The sequence below is a fragment of the Phragmites australis genome, chromosome 24, assembly GCF_958298935.1.
Source record: "Phragmites australis chromosome 24, lpPhrAust1.1, whole genome shotgun sequence".
Taxonomy (NCBI): domain Eukaryota; kingdom Viridiplantae; phylum Streptophyta; class Magnoliopsida; order Poales; family Poaceae; genus Phragmites; species Phragmites australis.
Window position 1 is genome coordinate 10,367,372 of NC_084944.1, and position 22,918 is coordinate 10,390,289.

Here is a 22,918-nt window from a genome sequence, read left to right on the forward strand (position 1 = left end):
GGTTTGAAGAAGTTCAACAAGAAAAAATGCATCCAAGTGACCAAAAGACTCAAGAAAAAGCAAAATATTTTACTTGGCATAAGAAGGATTGCAAAAGCATGAAAAAAAGGCTCGAAGAGAGGCAGATACAAGCCAAATGCAAAAGCTCACCCTTGATGAATGCACGGATTTTAGGATTCTTCTTCTTTATGATTTAGTGCCTAAGTTCTCCCTCTTTGGCAATACAAACCTAATGAGTTTTCACAAGTATACCACAAAAGTATTTGCACAAGCTAAAAACATCAAAAGGTTATGGAGAGTAGAATGTAGAGCTTACAATCATATAAAGGTTCAAAAAGAGACAATGACATAAGAGAATGAAGATTTACAAGCTAATCCTAAAGAATTGTTAGCGCATTTAACTTCAAGTAACCGAATCATATTAAAAGTGACCACCACGTAAGAATCTACTCATACCGAGGCAAGACAAACATTAAGAACTAACAAACTTCAATCTCAAACTAAGCAAACAAGCATTCATGATAGTAGATTTTGCAAATGCTCATATATGAAACCAAGACTTGTTTAGATCATGTAATTAGAAATATTTATCATTTAAGCACTTTCCGTTTGTAATTCATTTTATCCTCAATTTGCCCCTTATCCAAACGAAGTATTGCACGACTAGGTACGACAAACACATCGAGGCCTCAAGGCAATCATATTGGATCACATTTGAACATAAGAAACTTTAATCAAGATTATTCAATTTACACAATTTATCAAGTTTTTCACAAGATCAAGTCAAATAGTATCTTCGCGACACAAGGAACACATGTTCCCCCAAGTTTCTATCATGAGCTAAATATTTGACGAAGACAGAAATATAGTGCAATGTTTCTTAATCCACTATCTTAAACCAAGAAGCTTAGAGCAAGATATTCATTAAACTAGCATTAACACAGGTATTGACTAAACCAAAGCAATTATGAACATGGTGATCAAGAATATAGCATTTCATAGTCTACATGATTCATAAAATTGTCAAATTTTATCTTTAGAAAATCTAGCATGCTTGAAATGTTTCATGTCAAAGTATCAAGAGAAGTCTAATATTAAAAGCTTGCTCCGCACAACTACTCAACTTAATCCAAATTCAAATCTAGCAACTAAAAATGCTAAAGGCATGCAAGTCAAAGCTCAACTACTATGATTATCTTACAAGATGAGATGCAATGCAAATACAATAAAAATATGATAGAGTATGTACAACTACAACTCCTCCTCATATAATGCCATACAGATAGCACATTCCAAGCTCTCCCATCAAATAGGCAAACCTTGTTGCATCTAGAGATTTGGTAAAGATGTTAGCAAACTGGTGTTAGGTATCTATGTATCTCAAGTCAGTATCTCCCTTCTCATTGTGGTCTGGCAAGAAGTGGAATCTCACATCTATGTGTTTAGTTCTAGAGTGTTAGACTGAGTTATTAGCTAAGCTGATGGCACTGGTGTTATCACACAAAAGTGATACAGTCTTGAAGTCTAACCCCAAATCCCTCAAGGTTACAACCATCTACAAAATCTGAGAACAACAGCTAGCGGCAGCAATATATTCAGCTTCAGCAGTTGACTACACCACACTGGACTATTTGTGAGAAGAACAACACACAAGAGAAGTAACCAAGAAATAACAAGGACCGGAGGTACTCTTCCTGTCAATTTTACAACCAGCAAAATTCGCATCTGAAAAACCATAAAGAGAGAGATAGAAGAAGATGCAGAAAACCAAAGACCATACTTAATGGTATGTTTGAGATACCTCTATATGCGCTTCACCGCTTGACAGTGAGATGTCCTTGGTGATGCTTGAAAGCGGGCACATAAGCATACGGCGAAGTGGATGTCGGGTCTTGTCGCCGTCAGGTATAGGAGGGAGCTAATAATGCTCATGTACTCTCGTTGGTCTACCTCTTCGCCAGCTTCATCCAGATCAAGCATGATCGAGGTAGCCATCGGTATCGCTAGGGGCTTTGCGTCGCTTATGTCGAACTTCTTCAGTAAATCCTTGGTATACTTCATCTAATGGATGAATATACCTTGCTTGCATTGCTTGATTTGCCGTCCAAGGAAGAAGTTAAGCTATCCCCATCATCGACATCTCAAATTCTCAACTCATAGTTTCTGCAAACTTAGCCACAAGAACATGAGAACATCCACCAAAAATGATATCATCCACGTATATCGAAACAAGTAGGAAGTCATTGCCATACCTAAATGTGAATAAAGTTTTATCAATTGACCCCACCACATACCCATGCTCTAACAAGAAGGACTTAAACCTATCATACTAAGCCCTAAACGTCTGCTTAAGCCCATACAAAGCTTTCTGAAGCTTGTATACTCTATGTGGGATTTAGAGTGCTCAAAGCTAGAGGGTTGCTTGGCATTTACGCACTTCTGACATCTATTTGGTATAACTTAAAATCTTGAGATGCTGCAGAAGTAAGGAGGATCGTACTAGCTTCTAGTCTAGCTACCGGTGCAAAGGTCTCTCCAAAGTCTATCCTCTCTTTTGGAGTGAAACCTTCAGCCACAAGTCTAGACTTGTTTCTCACTACAGACCCATCCTCCCCCTGTTTATTTTTTAAAACCCATTTGGTGCATATAGTGTGAATATTTGGGTGTGGCTCTATAAGGACCCAAACTTGGTTTCTCTTAAAGTTTTCTAGTTCTTCATGTGTGGCATTGACCCAAATTGAATTAGAAAGAGCGTGTCTAACATCATGGGGCTCAAAAGAAGCAACGAATGCAGAATCAGTAAAATAAGCATGATGAGCAGATTTAGATCTTGTTTCCCTCTCACCAAGGTCACCAATCATCTGTTGAGAGGGATGTATCCGCTGAACGTACCGAGGGGCCACGCGTTGTGAGACCACCTCCCCTCAAACGTAGCTAGTCCAGACTCGAATGCAGCTAAGGTGAAAGTAGAGGCTGTAGGACCCTCTGTCGGTGTAGAAGAAACAGGAGCCAGCTCGGGAACAGGTGTGGTGGAAGGAAGTAGTGAATCATCTTCATCATCATCGAGAGCTGGAAGGTCACCATCTATGAAGACAATTTCGCCAATCTCTTGTCACCTGCACACTCAAAAGCAGAACTAGCACACGGAGTTGATTCATCAAAAGTCACATCACAGGACTCTATTATGATGTTAGTGTCAAGATTATAAACCCTATAAGAATGACCATGAAGATAATACTCCAAGGGAAACCCATCGGAAGAACGTGATTCGAATTTGTTAATATTGTCACGCTTTAGGATGAAGCAACGACATCCTAAAACTCTCAAATGAGAGACTTTTGGCTTCCTCCCAAAGCGCAACTTATAAGAAGTCACATTAAAAATCAAGCGCAAGAAAATCCAATTGGAGATATAGCAAGCTGATGAGGACATCACTCCCTCGGATACATACAATGATCCTCCATTGAACTTTCAAGGTCCAATCACAAGAGCTCGCGCACGATAATTAAATTTAGAGGTGAGCTCGTTCCTAAGCAACTCTTTATATAATTTTGAGAATAGATTACTACCTAATGATTATGTGTTGCTTAGAAATCATGGAGAGGACAAGGAGACACATAGAGGAAGGCTTGGAGGCGTGGAGGAGCAGCTAGGACGTCCAACAACAGCAGGAGGTCCAGTCCAACTCGAGTCCGAATCAGCCTCGACCTCCAGGACCAGCGAGCAGTAAAACGGACGCCCAGGACGCATCCGGACTCCGTTTTCGACGATTCACATATGGTTGGAAAGATAATTTCATAAGGAAACCAATGGCGTTGGTTTGAGGTCCAAATTCCTTCTGAGTCAACGGGAAACGTCGAAACAAGTCAGCATCCAGAATCTGTCCCGGTGCTGCGTCACCGTTTTTGGTCCGTTGGGCCGTGTATCGTCGTTGAGCCCATTAGGGGGGCGTGACCAGGGGGTGTGACGACCCTAGACCCTTATTATCAGCCACCACCGCTCTCGTTAGGGCGGGTTTTGCTTAGATTATTCTGTCAAGAACAGTTTCGCCGTTTCGTCGGTTTGTGAGACCCCAACTCGTGAGATTAATCATTCATCTGCAATTTGGTTGCATTCTTCCTTGTTCTTGCTTGTGTTCTTCGATTCGCAGGCAAGGATTTTAGCCTTCTTGGCGAGGTCAACCGTGCAATGCCGGTTGATAACCAGAGGAGACGTGGTGCTGCGATTGCGGGGTTTCGGATCGTGTTGTTCGGAAGCCGGATCGACTTGTGTCTCGTTTCCACCAAATCGAGAGTTACCAGAACCTTTCGAAAGATCGGGAACCCTTGTTCATATTACAAGCAGTGACAATAGCCTTGGCCCAAAACTTTCTAGAAGTCTTATGCTCATAGAGCATCATCCTAACCATCTCCAAAAGTGTGATTCTTCCTTTCAACCACGCCATTCTGCTGAGGGACGGGTGGGGTAGAAAATTGATGCTCAATACCATGTTCAAGACATGCAGCATCAAAGAGATAGTTTTTGAACTCGGTGTCATTATCACTACGTATTGCTTTCAATGCACTAGGAAGTCCCTTGAACAATCTCAAAGCTAAGCCCAAAAAGTGTGGTAACACTTCATCCTTACTCTCAAGAAAGCACACATAAGAGTACCGAGAAAAGTCATCAACAATGACAAGTACAAACCACTTCCCACCCGCTGAACGAACTCGGGAAGGACCAACAATGTCCATATTGAGAAGTTCTCCTAGTTGTTCAGTTATCACTCGATTAACTGGTGGGTAAAAGTGGTAACCTTCTTGCCTTGCCGACAAGAAGCACAAATATGGTTCTTCTCAAACTTGAGCTTGGACAATAATCGAATCAAGCCTAGAGCACTCAAACAAGAAAGTAAATCAAAACTCATACGCCCTAATCTCCTATGTCACATCCAAAGCTTGGAATATAGTTGAGCAATTAAGAATCGAGAAGAACCAAAAGACTCAAAAAAATCAGCTCCAAAGACTCTCCCTACTTGAAAAATCCAGCAAATCAAAGCGTCCGATGAATCAAGAACTTGAGAAGTATTGCGCTTGAAGCGCACTTCCAAGTCCTCATTCAACAACTGAGATACAGAAAATAAGTTGTATCCCAAATGCTCCATCAAAGCTATATCCTTGAGAGTGAAACTCTCACTCACTCTTACCATATCTTTGGTCTTCACTCTACCTTTTCTGTCATTCCCGAATATGATGTACTCGTGTTGCTTCATCGGGGTGAGACTGGAGAACCATGATGCATCTCTGGTCATATGGTGCAAACAATCAGGTTCGATGAGCCACTTGTTCTCCAAACCTCTGCCTACCACCTACATATGACAAGAATAATAAGTGGATGACTCAACTCTGGAGTTAGACAAAAAGCTCTTGTGAATCTAGTATTGGGTCATCCACCCTGAAGCAGTAGAAGCAGTTGCATGCAAATCAATACTAGTGCGCTAAGGGCGAGTGCCACAATAGAGAAAACGTTGTCCACCAAAACGATGCAACTTAAAGCCTCTTACACGTGAACCAAAATCATATAAATCATGGTAAGATCCACGCCGAGCACCACCTCTAGGTGGAAACGGAGAGGCATTGAAACCTCGTGTGTAAGAGCGAGGAAAAGGTTCATGTACACCAAAAGGGGGGAAGTATATGTCCTGAGTACTCCACTCCCACTCACGTCGCTCATCCCTCCTATGGAAAAAGCAAAACCTAACTAGGTGACCCTCTCTTTGGCACTAGGTGCAGTGGTAGAGTCTCTCAAAATGGACTGCCAGTCACTCTAGGCTCTCTCATTAGGACTTTCATCTTTAGCTGTAGAGCTCTCTTGGGTTGTGGTGTGGGTTTCTTCTTTCTAATTTATGGTGGGGTATTGATCTTGGATTTCTTAGCCTCAAGAGTAGTAGGTACGGTGAAAACAGTCTTACCATCCCCATTTTAAGCCACCCTCTCAAAACCCAACCCCAAAGCTAAACTCACCTTGTCTGCGCACATTTTGATCTTAGCCAAAATCAAATTGATCTTGTTGTTGCCTTCTGAGTATTTCTCCACAAGAAAAAGGAAATACTCATTCTCGGCCATGAGTTTTTCCACTTTCCCTCTAACCTAGCTGAGCTTGTCCTTAAGAACGATGCAGGTGGAACAATTTAGCTGCACATACTTAGAACACTCAACACTCTCCAATCTAGATTCTAGCTCCTTTATGCGCTTGACTTTCACATCAACATCCTTTGAGAGCAAAGGGAAATTTTTGCAAGAACCTAAGAGAGTAGGTATAGACTCCTCCTCAAGGAGCTTTTTCTTGCAGTCTCAAGCTGACTGACGACTTGAGCATGCAAAATCTGAAACTCAGCAAGCTCACTCATGAACACAAGGCAACTATCACACTCCTCATCCCTGGCCTTAGACCTAAGAAACTCAATCTTAAAAGATGAAAATTCTAACCAAGACTTGAGTTCCTTTACTTCTTAAACCACTCTCTTAAGCAATCTGTCCTGACAAACAAGAGCGTAGGAAGGTGATACCTTAGAAGAATCGAGCTCGGGGTCGCTGTCGTTGTCATCTGCCATGAAGCAAAAACTGGTGAAGTCCTTATTCTTCCTCTTGTTCTTCACGGGCGGCTCATCCTCTTTCAAGCTTTCCTCCTCGCTTGAGGAAGTGTCAACGTTGCTGAGCGCTACCACGAAAGCTCAAGATGCCACATTCATCGTCTTCTTGGCCAACTTATCACGTTTCTTGAAGAAGGGCTTCTTGTTCTTCTTGTGCTTTTCATGATCGTGGCCGCAATCTTTTTTCTTCTTGAGCTTTGGGAAATCCATCTTAAAATGAGTGGTATCACCACACTCATAACAAACCTGAGAGCCACCTCTCCTTTGGTCTCTTCTATTGTTGTAGAAGTAGATGAACTTCTTTACGATCAAAGCAAGATCCTCATCATCAAGTGTGTCCACCTGCTCCTCTGTGATAGAAACCAAGGAAGACAAAGAAAAGCTACTCGATGAAGGGTTAGCACAAGAAAAGCCAACTCCAGCAGGACTACCACCACTAGGTCCTGAAACCAACGTCATATTTTGAGACAGGGGATTTCCTAGGCCTATTATAGTCGTCTTGGCTATCTCGGTGGATTTAAGCTTACTGAAGAATTCATCATGTGCCAACATGTCATAACTAGATGACTCTTCAATAATCGAGATCTTCACTTCCCATATACTACAGTAAAGAGCATAGAAAAACTTGATTGCCCTTTCATGGTCAGAGTAGGGCAAAACTTCATTTAATCTAAGATTGCTAACAATCTCATCAAAATGAGCAAACATGGCATCTAAAGAGTCTCCTAGGCCTTGCACGAATATCTGAGATTCTTGGTTGTATGTGCTTTGGTGCCAAACCATGATTTGTTTAGTGCCCTCGTGAAAGACATTAAGTGTGGACCAAATCTCACAAGCAGTACGGAGGTGTTGGACTCTGTCGAACTCATTATGACTCAGGCTAGTGAATAATATATTTTGAACCTTGTTGTTAGCTTCATATTGTTCAATTTGGATTTGAGAAGTACGAGCAATAGGAATCTCATAGTTAGAGTCTACAACCTCCCATATTGTACTTCCTTCACTTAAAAGATAAGCCTCCATACGCATCTTTCAATAAGAAAAGTCACGACCATCAAAGAGTGGGATCTTCCCATGTCTCCTCATTATCGCATATGGATCATAAAGCCGGTTAAGGTCAACAAGTGATCAAACTGACTCTGATACCAATTGTAGGACCGAGAATGACAATTGGAGAGGGTGAATAGTCACCTCACAAATTTCTTTGATGGCCTTCTCCTGTTCTGGTCATCCAACGCACCTCAAAACAAAGTGGAAGCAAAAACTGGAGAGAACCTAGTTTCTATGAAAAACTCCATGGGTGTAAATGAACTCTAGGTTCTATTGACACATATCCTACAAGTCATCGCCACAGAAAGATAGCAACTTAAAGATAGAAACCTTTACTTCAAAGAAAAGATCACTGAAAGAAAAAGTTCCCCGAGTTAATGATCTAGAGGCAAAGAAATTCAAGACCTACTTGTATAAATTTGTATGTGAATTTATTACTCTAACAACAAAAAAAACAACTTCTCAAGTGGAAAAATCTCAGCTCATTAACCAAAACGAAAATCACAATCAAAAAGTAAAAATTTGTATCAAAGCAATAGAGCCAATAGAATTAAACTAGAAGGAGATGAACACAAGCACGAAGAAAACATGCACTTCATTTCTTGCAAAGGTTAGCCCACTTTTAGACAGATTACAAAGTAGTTTCACTCACAAAAACTCTCACATATACATAGGCTAAGCACTCATCTCTCATATCCTCTAAAACCCTAGCATACAAACTTAAATGACTAGCTCAAACCTCCCACACAGCCATACCCCTCTATTTATAGGCCTAAAGAGATAGCTTAGCTCTTAAGTGTTTGTTGCCAAAAAAACTCCTCTTTTCCAATAGCCTCCTACCTACCACCAGGATATTTTAGTCTATTTTTTGCTCCATCTATTGAATGGCCATGGCGCCTTCACAATGTAGCTTCACCTCGATGAAAGCTTTACAATGATGCCATATGCCCTCCCTCCTTCTACGGTTTTGAGGCAAATCGTGAAACCATCTTGCAAGCTTCTTAAAGTGTGACTTGATGCCACTTGATTTCATCTCAAGCAAGCATCTCAATATTGACGCGTGTACTCCGTCTTACGATCTTAATCACCGGCAAGAATCTCCCACTTACGATCCTTCAGGCCGCCTTGTCACTTGCACCGACATTCCCTTCGCTTGACTTCATCAACACGCCATCTTCATCCTTCCTTACATATTTTGCCTAACCTCTATGTGCAAAACTAGAATCACCCTTGATTCCGTCTGGCCCCCTCAATCGTTTGGCACCAAGCAGCTCGCTTGGCCCCGATCATCCCACCGTCAACCATCAAATTGCATCTATCACCTGCATATCATGAGACAAGCACACAAATATCTCTAACTCCATTAGATTAGTCTATAATCAAAATCCTTAATTAAAGTCATAGAAAAATCATGAACGCCAGATGATCCGGTGTTCATAGCTTCTGAGCACCGGACTATCCGACATGTACTTCTTCTCCGGACCAGCCATCTTACAACCTATCTGCAAGAAAAGCTCCAACGAAGCATCCGGTGTTCATCCCTTTGAATGTCGGACCATCCGGCAAGTACAAATCCACTAGAGCTAGTTTGCAACCTCTGAGAAAAAAAAAGCTTCGACGTTCACTTGACTCCATCGTCGGATCATCCAATGTACACTTCCATCTTTGGCTCTATGATGAAATACTCTGGTGTGTACATTTACCCATTGCTATACCATTTGGCGTGTATATTTTTGTCAGAACTAATTTTGCAATCTCTCTGGAAGAAATAGTCCGGTGTTCTCTTCACTTCATCAATGAATCATTCGGCGTGTACTTCAATTTTTCCTTTTGAGCTAAAATGCTCCGACGTGAAGTCTTTCAATGCGTCAAATCATCCAGTGTGTAAAAATTGCCCAGCGTCGGATCATCCAGCGTATACAATTTTTCTGAACTCAGAGACAAAAACACAACTCTATTTTCTTGACAATTTTGGTTAGTTAGAATCATAATTACAGTATATAACTATGCTCATGCAATTCACAAATCAACAAATTAAAATAATAATATTATCAATCATTGATCACATATTTCAACTTATTTTCTTATTAAAAAAATCTAGACCAATTAGCGTACGAGCGCTATGTCCGTAATCAGAATACTGTTGAGTTTGTGTTCTTCTTTCTTTTATCGGTAGTATAGTTCACGAAGTAATTCAGATAACAACCATCCTTGCACATTCATAAGCACAATATGTTCTCCATGGCCTTGAATCTAGTAGTTAGCGTACGTGCACTGATCTTTAAAAAAGGAGTTTATGTTTTTCTCTCTTTTGTCGGTAACATATTTTCCGGAATAAGATTACAACAGTGCTTGCGCAGACTTGTATACAGCACAATTTGTTACCCCGACCAACTCCCGTCAACCACGCTAGAAAGCTAATAACCTCCATTCAAGTTCGTTCTAAAGAATTGCAATAAGATATGAGAAACGTATAGTACATTGAATACAAACTAAAATTAGGCCAAAATTAGGCCACAATTAAAAGGAAGGAGCCGACGTAGAGCGAGAGTTGAGAACTTTAATTAAAAATAAACCATAGCAAAAGAAGGGAAAGAAAGTGGTGCAAAAGTCAGCGGTGCGAGGTCCCTATCCTCGGAGGTGACTGGTGAAAAGCAACTTTACATTTACTTATGTACACATGTTTAATATTGTCTCCCATTATTCATCTATTTTTTATTCTCTTATTTATTCTATAATTTTTTATCTAATATTTATTCATCTATTTATTATCTCACCTACTCTCTAACACAAATCTCAATACAAATAAATAGTCATAATAAATTATAAGTACCCATCCACGTGTAAAAATTTCCGTAACGATAGAGGAAATGGCTCTAGCATGCCTACCTACATCGCTCCCAGCCCTTGGCATTTCACGTGCTCCTTCCTTCGCCGGCCACTCGCTCTAACAGATAAACAAGCGCAGCCCAAGCCACGGTCGCACCAGTATAATAGCACGCGCCTGGGCGAGTCTCCCACGAAAGAGAGAGGCACAGAGAGAGACCGAACCACCACTACCCCGGCCTCTTCATGAAGAGAGCGAAGGAAGAGGAGGAGATGGCCGCCGTTGGTAACAGCTTGTTCGCCGTCACGTTCGGGCTCCTACGGCAGCAGTACAGGAGGGAGCAGCAGCAGATCTGGGACCTCGCTGGCGCGTTCGAGGTGCCACCACCGTCGGTGACAGAGGAGGCTGAGACGGACACCAGGACCATGCAGCTCTTCCCCACGTGCCCCGGCATGACGCAGCCGTCCCAAGAGCGGTGAGTGTAATCTGTAAGCTCTTTACCTTAGATGCAGATGACACGGAGACTTGTGTGAAACAGCTATACATGTTCTTGCTTGGCTGATGAGTTCTTGGCAAGTTGGTTCTGGTTTCATGGCAACGTTGCACGATCTACGGTTTGCATGCAGGCCGGAGGCGCAGGTAATGGCGCCGCTGACCATCTCCTACGAGGGGCGAGTGCTCGTGTTCGGGAACTTCCCGGTGGACAAGGCCAAGGAGCTGATGCAACTGGTCAAATCTTTGTCGACCTCTCAGGCGTCGGAGAAGGGAACGTCGGCCGTTCAAGAAAAAGCCGGCAGCTACCGAGGCATCAGCGGAGATCGACATGCCCTTCACGAGGAAGGTATCACTACGGGGGTTCCTCAATCTAGAAGAGGAAGCATAGGTGAGGAGGGGGCATCAGTGCATCGCACAGAACGCTCACCATCTGCTTCACTGTGAATTTGTGTCTTCTAATTTCTTTCAACATTAATTGCTGAAGCTGTTTAATTAGTTAGAATAGTAGATGACATCTGATATGCGTGTTCCATGTATGAAATGGCAGGAGATGCACCACTGACCCTTACTATAGGGTGATGGCATCACCGGCACCGAAGAAAGACGTGGTCACTGGCAAGGCTATGAATGAGGAGCCTTCTACCTCATGGCTCAGTCTCTGAAAACCTTGAGAGAGTTTATGGTTTAGGTGCTTCTAGAGAACGTTGATGAGACGTACTGACTTATTATGCTCCAGAGATCTACTGTTGTCTCTGAGAATTCTTAAGAATTCTTTTACTAGTTATTTGCCCTTTGATGGAGGGATCGATTGTAACCTGGCACCTTGAGTGTTCTGGAGCTGATAGGAGGTATCTTTTTCATAGGTTGATCATTGATGTTCTCATCGCAATGATGTAGAAGTGCACCTTTGTTATGGAGAATAATCAATAATGTGCAGTAATCTAATGCATTTTCGAATGTTTATCTTTGTTGATCGAAGTAGAGATATTAAAAGATTGTTATGTTGTCAAAGCAATTTATAAGAGCAGCCTCAACGAGAAAATAGTAGGGGTAGTAAAGTCTTATTGTCAACAATATACACTATGGGAGTGGTTTTAAAACGAGTAAACTGCTGTCGGCAATAACACTATTACCGGGTAACAAGGAAAAAATGTGTTGATTCTCTCACATACCATAGTCCTCCCTCCCTATTGCACAATCTGTTGGTGCTCTAGCCACCTTGACCAACTCACCTCTACTGCTGCAACGTGCAGTGTTGCAAATCGCATCCTGCAGCACAACAAGGAGCTCACGGGGATCCGGTGGCCTATCTCCATTAGAGGCGGATGATGAGGACGATGACCTCCACCAGCCATGGTGCAAGAGGTGACGGAGTGAAGCCATCCAACGGGAGCTCAGGGAGAACCAACATGAAAAGCTCGAGAGAGAGGAAGCTCGATCCGATCATTGGGGAGATCAGTCCAACAGCAGAGGACGAGAGGTCGGCCTTGTCGATTCGAGGCCCACAGCCATTGCCACTATATCGTTTCTCTCTCCCATTCCCATCCCCTTCCTATCTTCCCGTCGGGGTATGTGGAGTTGAGCTCGATCTGACCCGGAGGGAAGCTTGATTTGGTGGTGGGGACTTTGATCTAGCAAAAGAGCGTTCGATCTAGCTAGAAGGGAGCTTGATCTGGTTTCTAGGGGCTCCATCCGGCAGTGGCTCTAATCTGATCGCTGGGGAGGGACGGCGCCGAAGGAGATGAGTGGGAGGAGGAGGCATCGTGCGTGGGATGGGGGCAACCGGAGTGGAAAGTGATAGCTACGTTGCTCCAATTTTTTATTATGATGTGGGTCCCACATTAAGGCCTCTTTTTAGCAATACACATTGTGGCAAATGCAGTAACTAATGTCCACTGACATATGGCCAGTTAGGTAGTAAACATTGTGGCCGTCCTAACCTTGTAATGTGCAATAGAGGCTATCGGCGCCACTAGGCAGTAGTGGTGGTGCTTGTCAGTTCGAATGAGAGGTGGTTCGTTACCTAGTAGGTCTTGTCAGTTCCATTGAGAGGTGGTTCTTTAGGTGGGGGTTGGGATGGTGATGTAATCGGGCAAAGGAGGCAAATAAAGTAGGGTGGTGAAATAGGAAATTTTCACTAGCCCTTGAATACATATGCCTTATCAAGATCATTTATTTGTGTTGAGATTCGTGTTGTAGAGGTAGGTAAAAAAATCATGAGAAAAGTGAAGGAATTAACTGATGGAGGAATATCAAGTGAGAGGAATGAGCAGATGAGATAGGTCATGCGTTCACAAGGACATGTGGTGTTGTATTACCCTGGTGCAATCATGCGAAGGAGGAGGCAGGTTGAGAGAAGGGTTTTGACTAAATAACTATCAAGCGAACATTCATCTGATGGACCACCAAGATCCCCAGGTCTTTCTGAACTAAATTAGGCATATGTGAAGTTGACGTTTACTCAAAAAATCCGACGAACCAGTGCATGGGCTTACAAAGTAGAATTGTAGTATTCGTTGGTCCAAAATAGGAATTCCTACGTTCTAACACTTGAGTCGCGCCGCCGTACCATGGGGCGAGGAGAGGGTGCTAGGAGGCAGCATGGGGTCGATGGAAATACGGAAGATGAAGGCAGTGTAGAATAGATGAGGGCGGTGGAGGGAGGTGTACCTCAATCTAGCGGCAGAATGAGAGAGAGTGGAGAGAGTAACGAGGGATGTATTGGAGAGGGAGAGCAATAAGTGGTGAATCCCCCGTTAGCGCTCCCCTTCGCTCGTTTAGCATCCCACTGCTCTAGATTGCGTGTGCGTCGGAGCACGCAGCATGCATGCCTAGAATTTTGCTTTTACCCTAAAAAATTGCCATAAGATATGAGAAACATACAGGACATTGAATACAATCTAAACTTAGGCCACAATTAAAAGGAATGAGCTGATGTAGAGGTAGAGTTGAGAAATCTAATTAAAAATAAGCTATAGCAAAAGATGGGAAAGAGAGGGATGCATACGTTAGCAGCGCGAGATGCCTATCTTCTAGGGGCGGCAGAGGAAATGTAACTCCATGTTCACTTGTGCACACTTGTCTAATCTCATTAATCCATTACTCCCACATGATATTTATTCATCTATTAATTCTCTTATTTAACTTATGATTTTTTTAACTATCTACTCTAATATGAATCCTAACACAGATGAACGATTATGATAAAGCTATGCGTGAGCATCCACGTATGAAAATTTTACTTCGGGCTGGGGAAATGGCTTTCGCCTGCCTACGTCACTCCCAGCCATTCGCAATTCACGTGCTCCTTCCTTCGCCGGCCACTCGCCAACAGACAAACAAACGCAGCCCAAGCCACGCAGCATGGGCCCCCCTACGCGCCGAGCGAGTCTCCCACGGAAGAGAGAGAGAGAGAGAGAGAGAGAGAGAGAGAGAGAGAGAGTGAGTGAGTGAGAGAGAACCACCTCTACCCCGACCTCTTTGTGAAGAGAGCGAAGGAAGAGGAGGAGATGGCCACCGTCGGTAACAGCTTGTTCGCCGTCACGTTCGGGCTCCTGCGGCAGCACATGAGGGAGCAGCAGCAGATGTGGGACATCGCCGCCGCGTTTGAGGTGCCACCACCACCGGCGATGGAGGAGGCTGAGGAGACGGACACCAGGACCATGCAGCTCTTCCCCATGTGCCCCGGCATGACGCGGTCATCCCAAGAGCGGTGAGTGTAATCTGTAAGCTCTTTGCCTTATATGTCGATGACACGAAGACTTGTGTGAAACCGCTTGGTTGGTTCTGGTTTCACGGCAATGTTGCATGATCTATGGTTTGCATGCAGGCCGGACGCGCAAGTAACGGCGCCGCTGACCATCTCCTACAAGGGGCAGGTGCTCATGTCCAGGAACTTCTCAGCCGACAAGGCCAAGGAGCTGATGCAACTGGTCGGATCTTTGTCAACCTCGCAGACATCAGAGAAGGGAACGTCGGCCATGCCAGAGAAGCTGGTGGCCATCGAGGCATCAACGGAGATCGACTTGCCCTTCGCGAGGAAGGTATCGCTGCGGAGGTTCCTCCATAAGAGGAAGCACAGGTGAGGAGGGGCATCAATGCATCACACAGAACGCTCTCCACCTGCTTCACTACAAATTCGTGTCTTCTAATTTCTTTCGACATTAATTGATGAAGCTGTTTAGTTAGAACAATGGATGACATCTGACATGCGTGTATGGATTGGCAGGGGCAACACCACCGACCCTTACTATGCACTGGAGGAAGACATGGCCACCGGCAAGGCTATGAATGATGAGCCTTCTGCCTCATGGCTTAGGCTCTGAAAACCTTGAGAGTTCAAGGTTTAGGTGCTTCAAGAGAACGTTGCTGAGAAGTACTAACTTATTATACTCGAGAGACCTAGAGTGTTGTCTCTGAGAATTGTTTGGAGCCCCAAAGAATTCTTTTACCAGTTATCCGTCCTTTGATTGAGGGCTTGTAACCTGGCACCTTGAGTGTTCTGGAGCTGATAGGCGGTATCTTTTTCATCAGTTGATGTTCTCACCCTTGTTATGGAGAATAATCAATAATGTGTAGTCATCTAATGCATGTTTGAATGTTTATCTTTGTCGATCGAAGTAGAGATATTAAAATATTATTATGTTATAAAAGCGATTTATAAGAGCAGCCACAATGGGGAAATAAGTGGGGTAGTAAGATCTTACTGTCGACAATATACACTAGGGTGGTATTAAAGCGTGCAATAAGCTGTTGTCGGCAGTAGCGCTGTTACCAGGTCACAAGGAATAATATGTTGATTCTCTCACATCCCATTGTCCGCCCTCCTCTCCTCTGTTGTTGCTCTAGCCACCTCGACGAACTCACATCCACTTATGCAACGTGTGATGTTGCGCCTCGCATCCCGCAAGACAGCAAGGGGCTCTCGGGGTTAGCGATAAACAAGATTTTGGGATTTATCAGAATTCTATCAGCGATAGATAATTTTTTTTGATAAAATTTGAAAAAAAAGGCTCAATTTATCTAGAAAATCATATAGATTACATCCAAATCATTTGATATAAAAAATAACACATAAATGAATTAGGATTGGAGGGGTGGTCTAGCGGTCTGCGGCTTGCGGGCCAACGTTTTGTTGCTCGCGTGTTGGATCCCGGAATCAAAAGACGCCAAATTCAAAAATTTATCGGGCCCCACCGATAAACAGGATTATCGGGTTTATCGATTTTTTTCGGTGATAAATTTTTCACAGCCCGGGGATATGGCGACCCATCTCCATGAGAGGCGGACAACGAGAACAATGACCTCCATCAGCCATGGCGCAAGAGGTGGCGGTCTGAATCCATCCAACGCAAGCTTGGAGACAACCACCATGATCGGATCTGACCACCAAGAACTGAGGGAGAACTACCGTAGCCAGATCTAGCAACCACAACCCGTGGCCATTGCCACCGGATCTTTTCTCTCTCTATCGTCCCCTTCCTCTCTCCCTATCGGAGTCTGTCGAGTTGACCTTGATCTGACCTGGAGAGGAGCTCGATTTGGTGGTGGGGACTTCAATCTAGCAGAGGAGAGCTCGACCTGGCCAGAAGGGAGCTTGATCTGGTCACTAGGGGATCCATCCGGTAGGCGGTGGCTCTGATTTGATCACTAGAGAGGGGAAGGGAGGGACGACATCACTCGAGAGGAATGGGAAGAGGAGGCATCATGTATGGGAGGGGGGCGTCGGGAGTGGAAGGCGACTATTAGGTTGCTCCAATTTTTTATTTAGATGTGGTCCCATCTTAAGACTGTCTTTTAGCAATATACATTGTGACAACTATAACAACTAATATCCACTAACATATAGTCCCACTTATTACCTAGTTAGATAGTAAACATTGTGGTCACCTTAACCTTATAATGTACAATGAAGTGGTTCGTTAGGTGGGGTAGGGACGGTGATGTAATCGGGTGAAGGAGGCAAATAAAGTAGGATGGTAAAATAGGAAATTTTCACTAGCTCTTGCGTACACATGTCTTATTAAGATCATTCATTTGTGTTGAGATTCGTGTTGTAAGGATAGATAAAAAAGATCATAAGATAGGTAAGAGAATAAACAGGTAGATAAATATTAGATAGAAAAAATAAACGGACAAGATATATCATACATTCACAAGGCATATGAAGTTGTATTTCCCAGTTGCAATCGTGGGAAGGAGGAGGCAGGTTGAGAAAAGGGTTTTGACTAAATAACTATCCAGAGAACATTCATCCGATCGACCACCAAGTCCCTGAGTCTTTTTGAACTAAATTAAGAATATATGAGGTTGACGTTTGCTCAAAAAAGATGGCGAAGCAGCGCATGGCCCTACAAAGTAGAATTGCAGTGTTCGTCGGTCCAAAGACAGGAATTCCTTCGTTCCAAGCAGGCCTCTTCTAAGGCCAACTCCAACGGAATCGGCAAATTTTTGAGGTACAGTACTTTGCGGTCTACTGTAGCACCAGCAACTATCTCCAACAGAGCCGGTATCAAGTGCTACAGGAATAAGGTCGCGGCAAAGGAAGGAGAGATGGATGGCTTTTTTGCGGACGAATCGTCGTTGCCGCAACACTGTACACGGACGCATCCGTCACCGTCCACGTCGAAGGTAGCGCGCAGCTCGGCCTGGAGCTCGCCGTCCTCGTGGTCGCGGGCGTGGAAGGCTGCACGGGACCACCATCTTCCCGTGGCTCTCCGCCGGCAGCCGAGGCCATCTTCCCGTGGCTCTCCGCCGGCCGCCGAGCCCATCTTCCCGTGGCTCTCCACCGCGCCTTCCCGCGTCGCCACCGCGCCTTTCCGCGTCGCAGCCGTGTCTTCCCGCGTCACTGCCAGAATTGGATGGCGCTGCTGGCCGGCGGAGAGGCTAGGGAACGGCGGTACGTCGGTGTTGGGGCAGAGAGAACTCGCCGGTGTTGGAGAAGACGGATGTGCGAGCTCAAATCCCTCCATGAAACCGGCGGTGTTGGGGCAGTAAGCATTGCTAGACCTCCTCTCAGATCCCCGTGGCTCGGTGGTGGTGGATCCATGCTTGGCTCAGCGGATTGGCTCGGTGGGGGCCCTGCGCAGCGAGGCATGCCTGGCGGCGCCGTGTAGCCCGGTGTGCTGCTTTCCTTCTCTCTGTGTGTGGATGGAGTAGTTGATGAGGGAGGGGTGTGGCTGGTAACCGAAAAAAAAAGGAGAGAAGATAGGGTTAATGTATAGAGTATTTATTAGAGATGGTTAGAAAAAATAGTATTGTAATAGTGATAATAAATACTACAATAGTATTATAAAGTACGAAATTTTAAGGTACCTGTTGAAGTTGACCTAACGCTTAATTTGAGGTTGTCTTAATAATGGCGCGCATATCCATGCTTGGATATGGTAGTATTGGAATCCAAGTGTCAGAATTTAGCACTAAATCATACATAGCTATACCACAATCCTCCCTATTTATAAAGACTCTTAAATTTGATAGATCGGACCTGGAGCTGCTACCATCGTTTTGAATGAAATAAAATGCTCATTTTTCTTGTTAGAGAGCACGAGGATTCTACATCTGGAATGCTTGAAGATGCCACCGTTGGACGGTTTACCGGCACACGCAATAGCTTGCTCCACACGGCCGTGCCTACCTCACTTGTCACAACTCACAACTACCAGAATTTGTTTTGTTCCCTTGCAATTTTCAGTACATTTTCCGTGTACAGTGTAATATATCGCATGCGTTTGCCATGAAAATTTTCATGGCTAGTGTGACGTTTCTTCCAACCTCTGTACTAGCAAGGTAAGTGTTCTCTGTTCCTTCTTTAAGAAGATACGTCACTGGAACCCACAGCTTTACAGCTTGCCTTCGCACGATTTTAATTCCAGCTCTAGTTTAGTATAGCAGTCCTTCAATGTAATCCTTTTTTTTTTTTTTTTTTGGAGTAAAGCTAGCTCTCTCCTGTCTGGCATACCAGAGAGTAAATCTGGTTCGAAATTAATGTCATTCTAGAATTCGCTGTAATTTTACGATAGATTTTACAATACACTCAAATAACTATGGACCATTCATCTGATGAGGTAATAGGTCATCCATAAGTATTGGATATGTTTTTATGTTTTTTTGGAAAGTCAACATGCAATATAATTAATTTCCGCCCTAATTACAGCCATCGTAACTAATACCATTAATTATTTTTTGCTTTTAGAAAGCCAACATATCAGCTACTAATGGCATCAATTAATTTCTTCCCTTTCCAAAGTGAATATGTGATAGCTTATCCCAATGACCTGCACAAAACTTCAAGACGTGCATGTCATAGTACAAATTGACTGCCCTATACGAAATTTTAAAGACATGATAGTATACATCAACTGTCCTGTGCAAAATTTAAAGACATTGGTTCAGCGATTGCTAAGGATGGTGACGTCCTAAAAGAAGGAGAATTATAACATTTTAAAAAAACTATTCTAATTAGCTCTAAAAATTTCACAAGATAAATTTATATTAATTTTTATCTAAATATGATATAGGTTTATCTAATATGTCTATTCTACCACTTAAAAGGTTTGCGATCTATTGCTAATCCTAGCAAACTCCTCTAGAAAAGTAAATGCACAAAGGTAGATTGCAGGAATGTAAATACGGAAGCATAAAAATAGTAGAGAAAGCAAACTTGACATAAGTGATTTTTATGCTGTGGTATCGATGGCATAAATATCAACCCTAGTCTACATTGGAGCTCCACAAGAATATGCTCCCAAATGGCATCCAAACAAGGCTATTGAGCCACCAAGCCATCAAGATAAGACCTTAAACTAGATGAGCCACGAAGGTATCAAGGTAAGATCTCACCACTAGCATCTCTTCTAATCACTTGCCGTCGTAGTCACTTTGGAGCTTGAGCCACCAAGGTAAGGGTATCCGCGTCTCCATACATGTGTCTTGTTACCGCTCCACATCAAGTCAGAGGGTTAACAAGTTTGACCAACTCTGGCTCAAGTTGCCAGTGAGTCACCAAGACTCTAATGCGACAGCGTACCACTTGGTATAAGCTAGAATCATTCCTTGATCCCTTTTCAAACTGCAGTACCAAGTTATAACTCATCGTAGGCCTATAAGCACTAATCACTCACTAATTTTGTGCTTAATTATCTTGGATGATCACTTTAAGCACTTTGATGGCTTGGATATCTTCTCAAGTGTCTCTGTGTTTTTCTAGACTCTAGCAGCATGCCAGACATTCAAATGACAGAGTAGAGTGGTATTTATAGTCTTAAACCCACCAACAAGCTGTTTTCCTAACGACTCATAAAAACTATTAACACTGGATAATTCGGTGAGAATAGTAGTACTAACACCGGATCATCCGGTGAGTATATCTTCAGAAAATAGCTGTTGGTACCGCTATTCAAAGCCTCTGTAAATACCGGATACTCTGGTGTATACTTTATCTCTCTCACTGGACTATTCGGTGAGTACATTTGATTCATTTGAGCCTCTGCAGCCTTTCTGTGTAAATTACTCCGGTGTAAGCCTCTTGTGCACTTCCTCTTGACACCGGACCATCTGGTCAGCACATCCTCGTTCTTCGACACTTGGAATCGCCTCTGCAAGAAATACTCTGGTAAAGCCTCTGGTGCACTCACTTCCCATCATCGGACCTTCCGGTCCGTTGTTCTCCGATGTTCAACACTTGCAACCCTCTCCGCGAGAATTGTTTCGGTGTATATCTTCCGCAGATCACCGAACCTTTTGGTGAGTTCAACTTCTTCTGTCCTGAATCAAAGTACTCTGGTGTGCACCTTCTTCATAAACACTAGACTATCCGCTGGCTTCTTTAGTTCTGCTCTTCTCTGCAGATAAAGCTCCGATGCTACATCTTGTTGAGCACCAGACTATCTGGTGAAGTCTTCAGCCTTCTCTTCACTTTTATCAGAAATGTTCCGGTGAGTTCAACACAGATAACACCAGACCATTCTATGAGAGCAATTCTCCTGGGAATTCTCCAATTCAGTTAATCTTTGTCTCAGTTGCGGTAGCTTCTTTATGTATTTAAATATACTTGATAAAAATGTTAGCATCAATGACTATGTTGTCGTTAATCACCAAAATCACAATCATGATCTAATAGGGTCATTTTCGCTACAATCTCTTCCTTTTTGGTGATTGATTACAATACAACCAAAGCAAGTAACAAATAATAAATAATATCAATTGTAGAGAGCACAAAGTCTTACCACATTACTTGGATGTATGTTCTTACCACTTAGTCCCCTTTTTGTTATGGCTCCCCCTTTCTCTATTGCCACTGTCTCCCTTGATCGAGCTATGCAAAAGCTTCTCTATTACATGATTTTGATACCAAATATAGATGAGTCCCCCTTTGTCAACTTTAGTATCTTGCTTGTTCTTCACTAGGCATGCCTCTTGTTTTGATCGTCAAACTTCTCCCCCTTTGTTAACAATCTCAAAAAGACTGCAAACACATGTTGAACCTGAGAAAGAGCGTTAGAGCATATGGGAGAGAGCTTCATAAATCATGATCTAATGAAATGATACCAATTGTAAAGGTATGAGGTATAGATATCAATTGAAAAAGATAAATAAGGATCATAATTCATGAAACTCACATGATATAATCTAAACTCCCCCTATATGTGTGCATACATATAATGTGATCCACTTGTGAATACCCCTTGTAAGAATGTAGTAATATATGCACATCTAGATAATAAGTAGATGTACGAAGTATAAGTTATATCATGTATGGAGGTAGCTTAAATATAGAAATGAATAAACAATGATACCAATTGAAGCCTTTAAGCATTGCATACCTCCGGGGACATGTTGATTGCACCATGAGACTACAAAAGATACATCTAACAACACATGTTAGTCTCAAAATCATAACCTATAGGATATGCTCCCCCTAAATGTGTGCATACAAATATTGAATACTTCAGAGAGATATGTACTTAATTTTGATAACAATAGGGTTTTATCCTATAGATTGAATCATGGCATATGAAAGATACCAATTGTAAAACTAGTACCATGAAAAGAACCTAAAACTAATAAACCATATAGGATGCTCATAAGAAAGTGAAAAACACAATCAACCTACCATAAGAAAAAACTTATACTAGGCATTGCAATAAATTGAAATAAACATATGAAATCCTAGACAAGGCAAATGTATAAATTGAAAGGATTTTGTATCTCGTACATTTCACTTTTGGATAGGTATTTGGGTATATGATGATCAAGATCTTCATCAATATGCTCAATCTTATACACTTGGTTTTTTTGCTTGAACCTTCATTTCATTTTGTGAGCCAACTCTCCAAATCCCTATAGCCGTCTCGGGCTTCAAGTCTTCTTTAGAACACAAACCGATTAGGGTCTTTTCATGTTGGTGATGACTTACTTAGGCACCCAAATGGGTTGATTGCACCACTAGTCCTTTCTCCCAACCATATATCCAACCACCTTGCTATTTTCCTTCTTTTTGAGCTTGTAGTGGTTGCTCTTGACGTTGTTCTTGTAGTTGGGCTTGGTGTAGATGTTGGAGGTCTCGTTGGAGAGGTTCATGATCTTCTTCTTCTCCTTGATCTCCTTCTTGACTTGCTTGCATTGGAAGGACTTGTGGCCTTTTCTATGGCACTTGAAATATGTCACAGTAGACCCCTCCACAAGTTTCTTTATCATAGTAGCATAGTTGTCTTGAGGACCTTGGATATGGTTCTTGCTCTTTAATCTTGCCAAATTCTTCTTGAGCTTTTCACTTATTGCTTGAGCTCATCATTCTCTTGTACAATGAGTTTATTAGATAGTTCTACAACAACATTCTCAATGCATGTCTCATTGCAAAGAGATGAGCTAGATAAATCAATCAAATCATCACAAGAAGTGGAAGCATCTACATT

The 22,918-nt window shown here is 42.8% G+C and overlaps 2 protein-coding genes across 2 annotated transcripts; both read left to right on the plus strand.

Annotated features, from left to right (window-relative positions):
- The first annotated feature begins 10,780 nt into the window (after positions 1-10,780).
- On the plus strand, positions 10,781-11,447 carry LOC133907181 (protein TIFY 11d-like). The gene is made up of 2 exons (XM_062349209.1): positions 10,781-10,983; positions 11,135-11,447. The coding sequence occupies exons 1-2, from the start codon at positions 10,781-10,783 to the stop codon at positions 11,445-11,447; spliced, it is 516 nt and encodes a 171-aa protein (XP_062205193.1).
- A 3,065-nt stretch (positions 11,448-14,512) lies between these two features.
- On the plus strand, positions 14,513-15,328 carry LOC133907182 (protein TIFY 11d-like). The gene is made up of 3 exons (XM_062349210.1): positions 14,513-14,715; positions 14,833-15,084; positions 15,232-15,328. The coding sequence occupies exons 1-3, from the start codon at positions 14,513-14,515 to the stop codon at positions 15,326-15,328; spliced, it is 552 nt and encodes a 183-aa protein (XP_062205194.1).
- The last annotated feature ends 7,590 nt before the right edge of the window (positions 15,329-22,918 follow it).

Coding starts and splice junctions, on each gene's coding strand:
- LOC133907181 (XM_062349209.1), top strand. CDS start 10,781: ATGGCCGCCGTTGGTAACAGCTTGTTCGCCGTCACGTTCGGGCTCCTA. Junction 10,984..11,134: donor ACGCAGCCGTCCCAAGAGCG/GTGAGTGTAATC, acceptor GTTTGCATGCAG/GCCGGAGGCGCAGGTAATGG.
- LOC133907182 (XM_062349210.1), top strand. CDS start 14,513: ATGGCCACCGTCGGTAACAGCTTGTTCGCCGTCACGTTCGGGCTCCTG. Junction 14,716..14,832: donor ACGCGGTCATCCCAAGAGCG/GTGAGTGTAATC, acceptor GTTTGCATGCAG/GCCGGACGCGCAAGTAACGG. Junction 15,085..15,231: donor CTCCATAAGAGGAAGCACAG/GTGAGGAGGGGC, acceptor ATGGATTGGCAG/GGGCAACACCACCGACCCTT.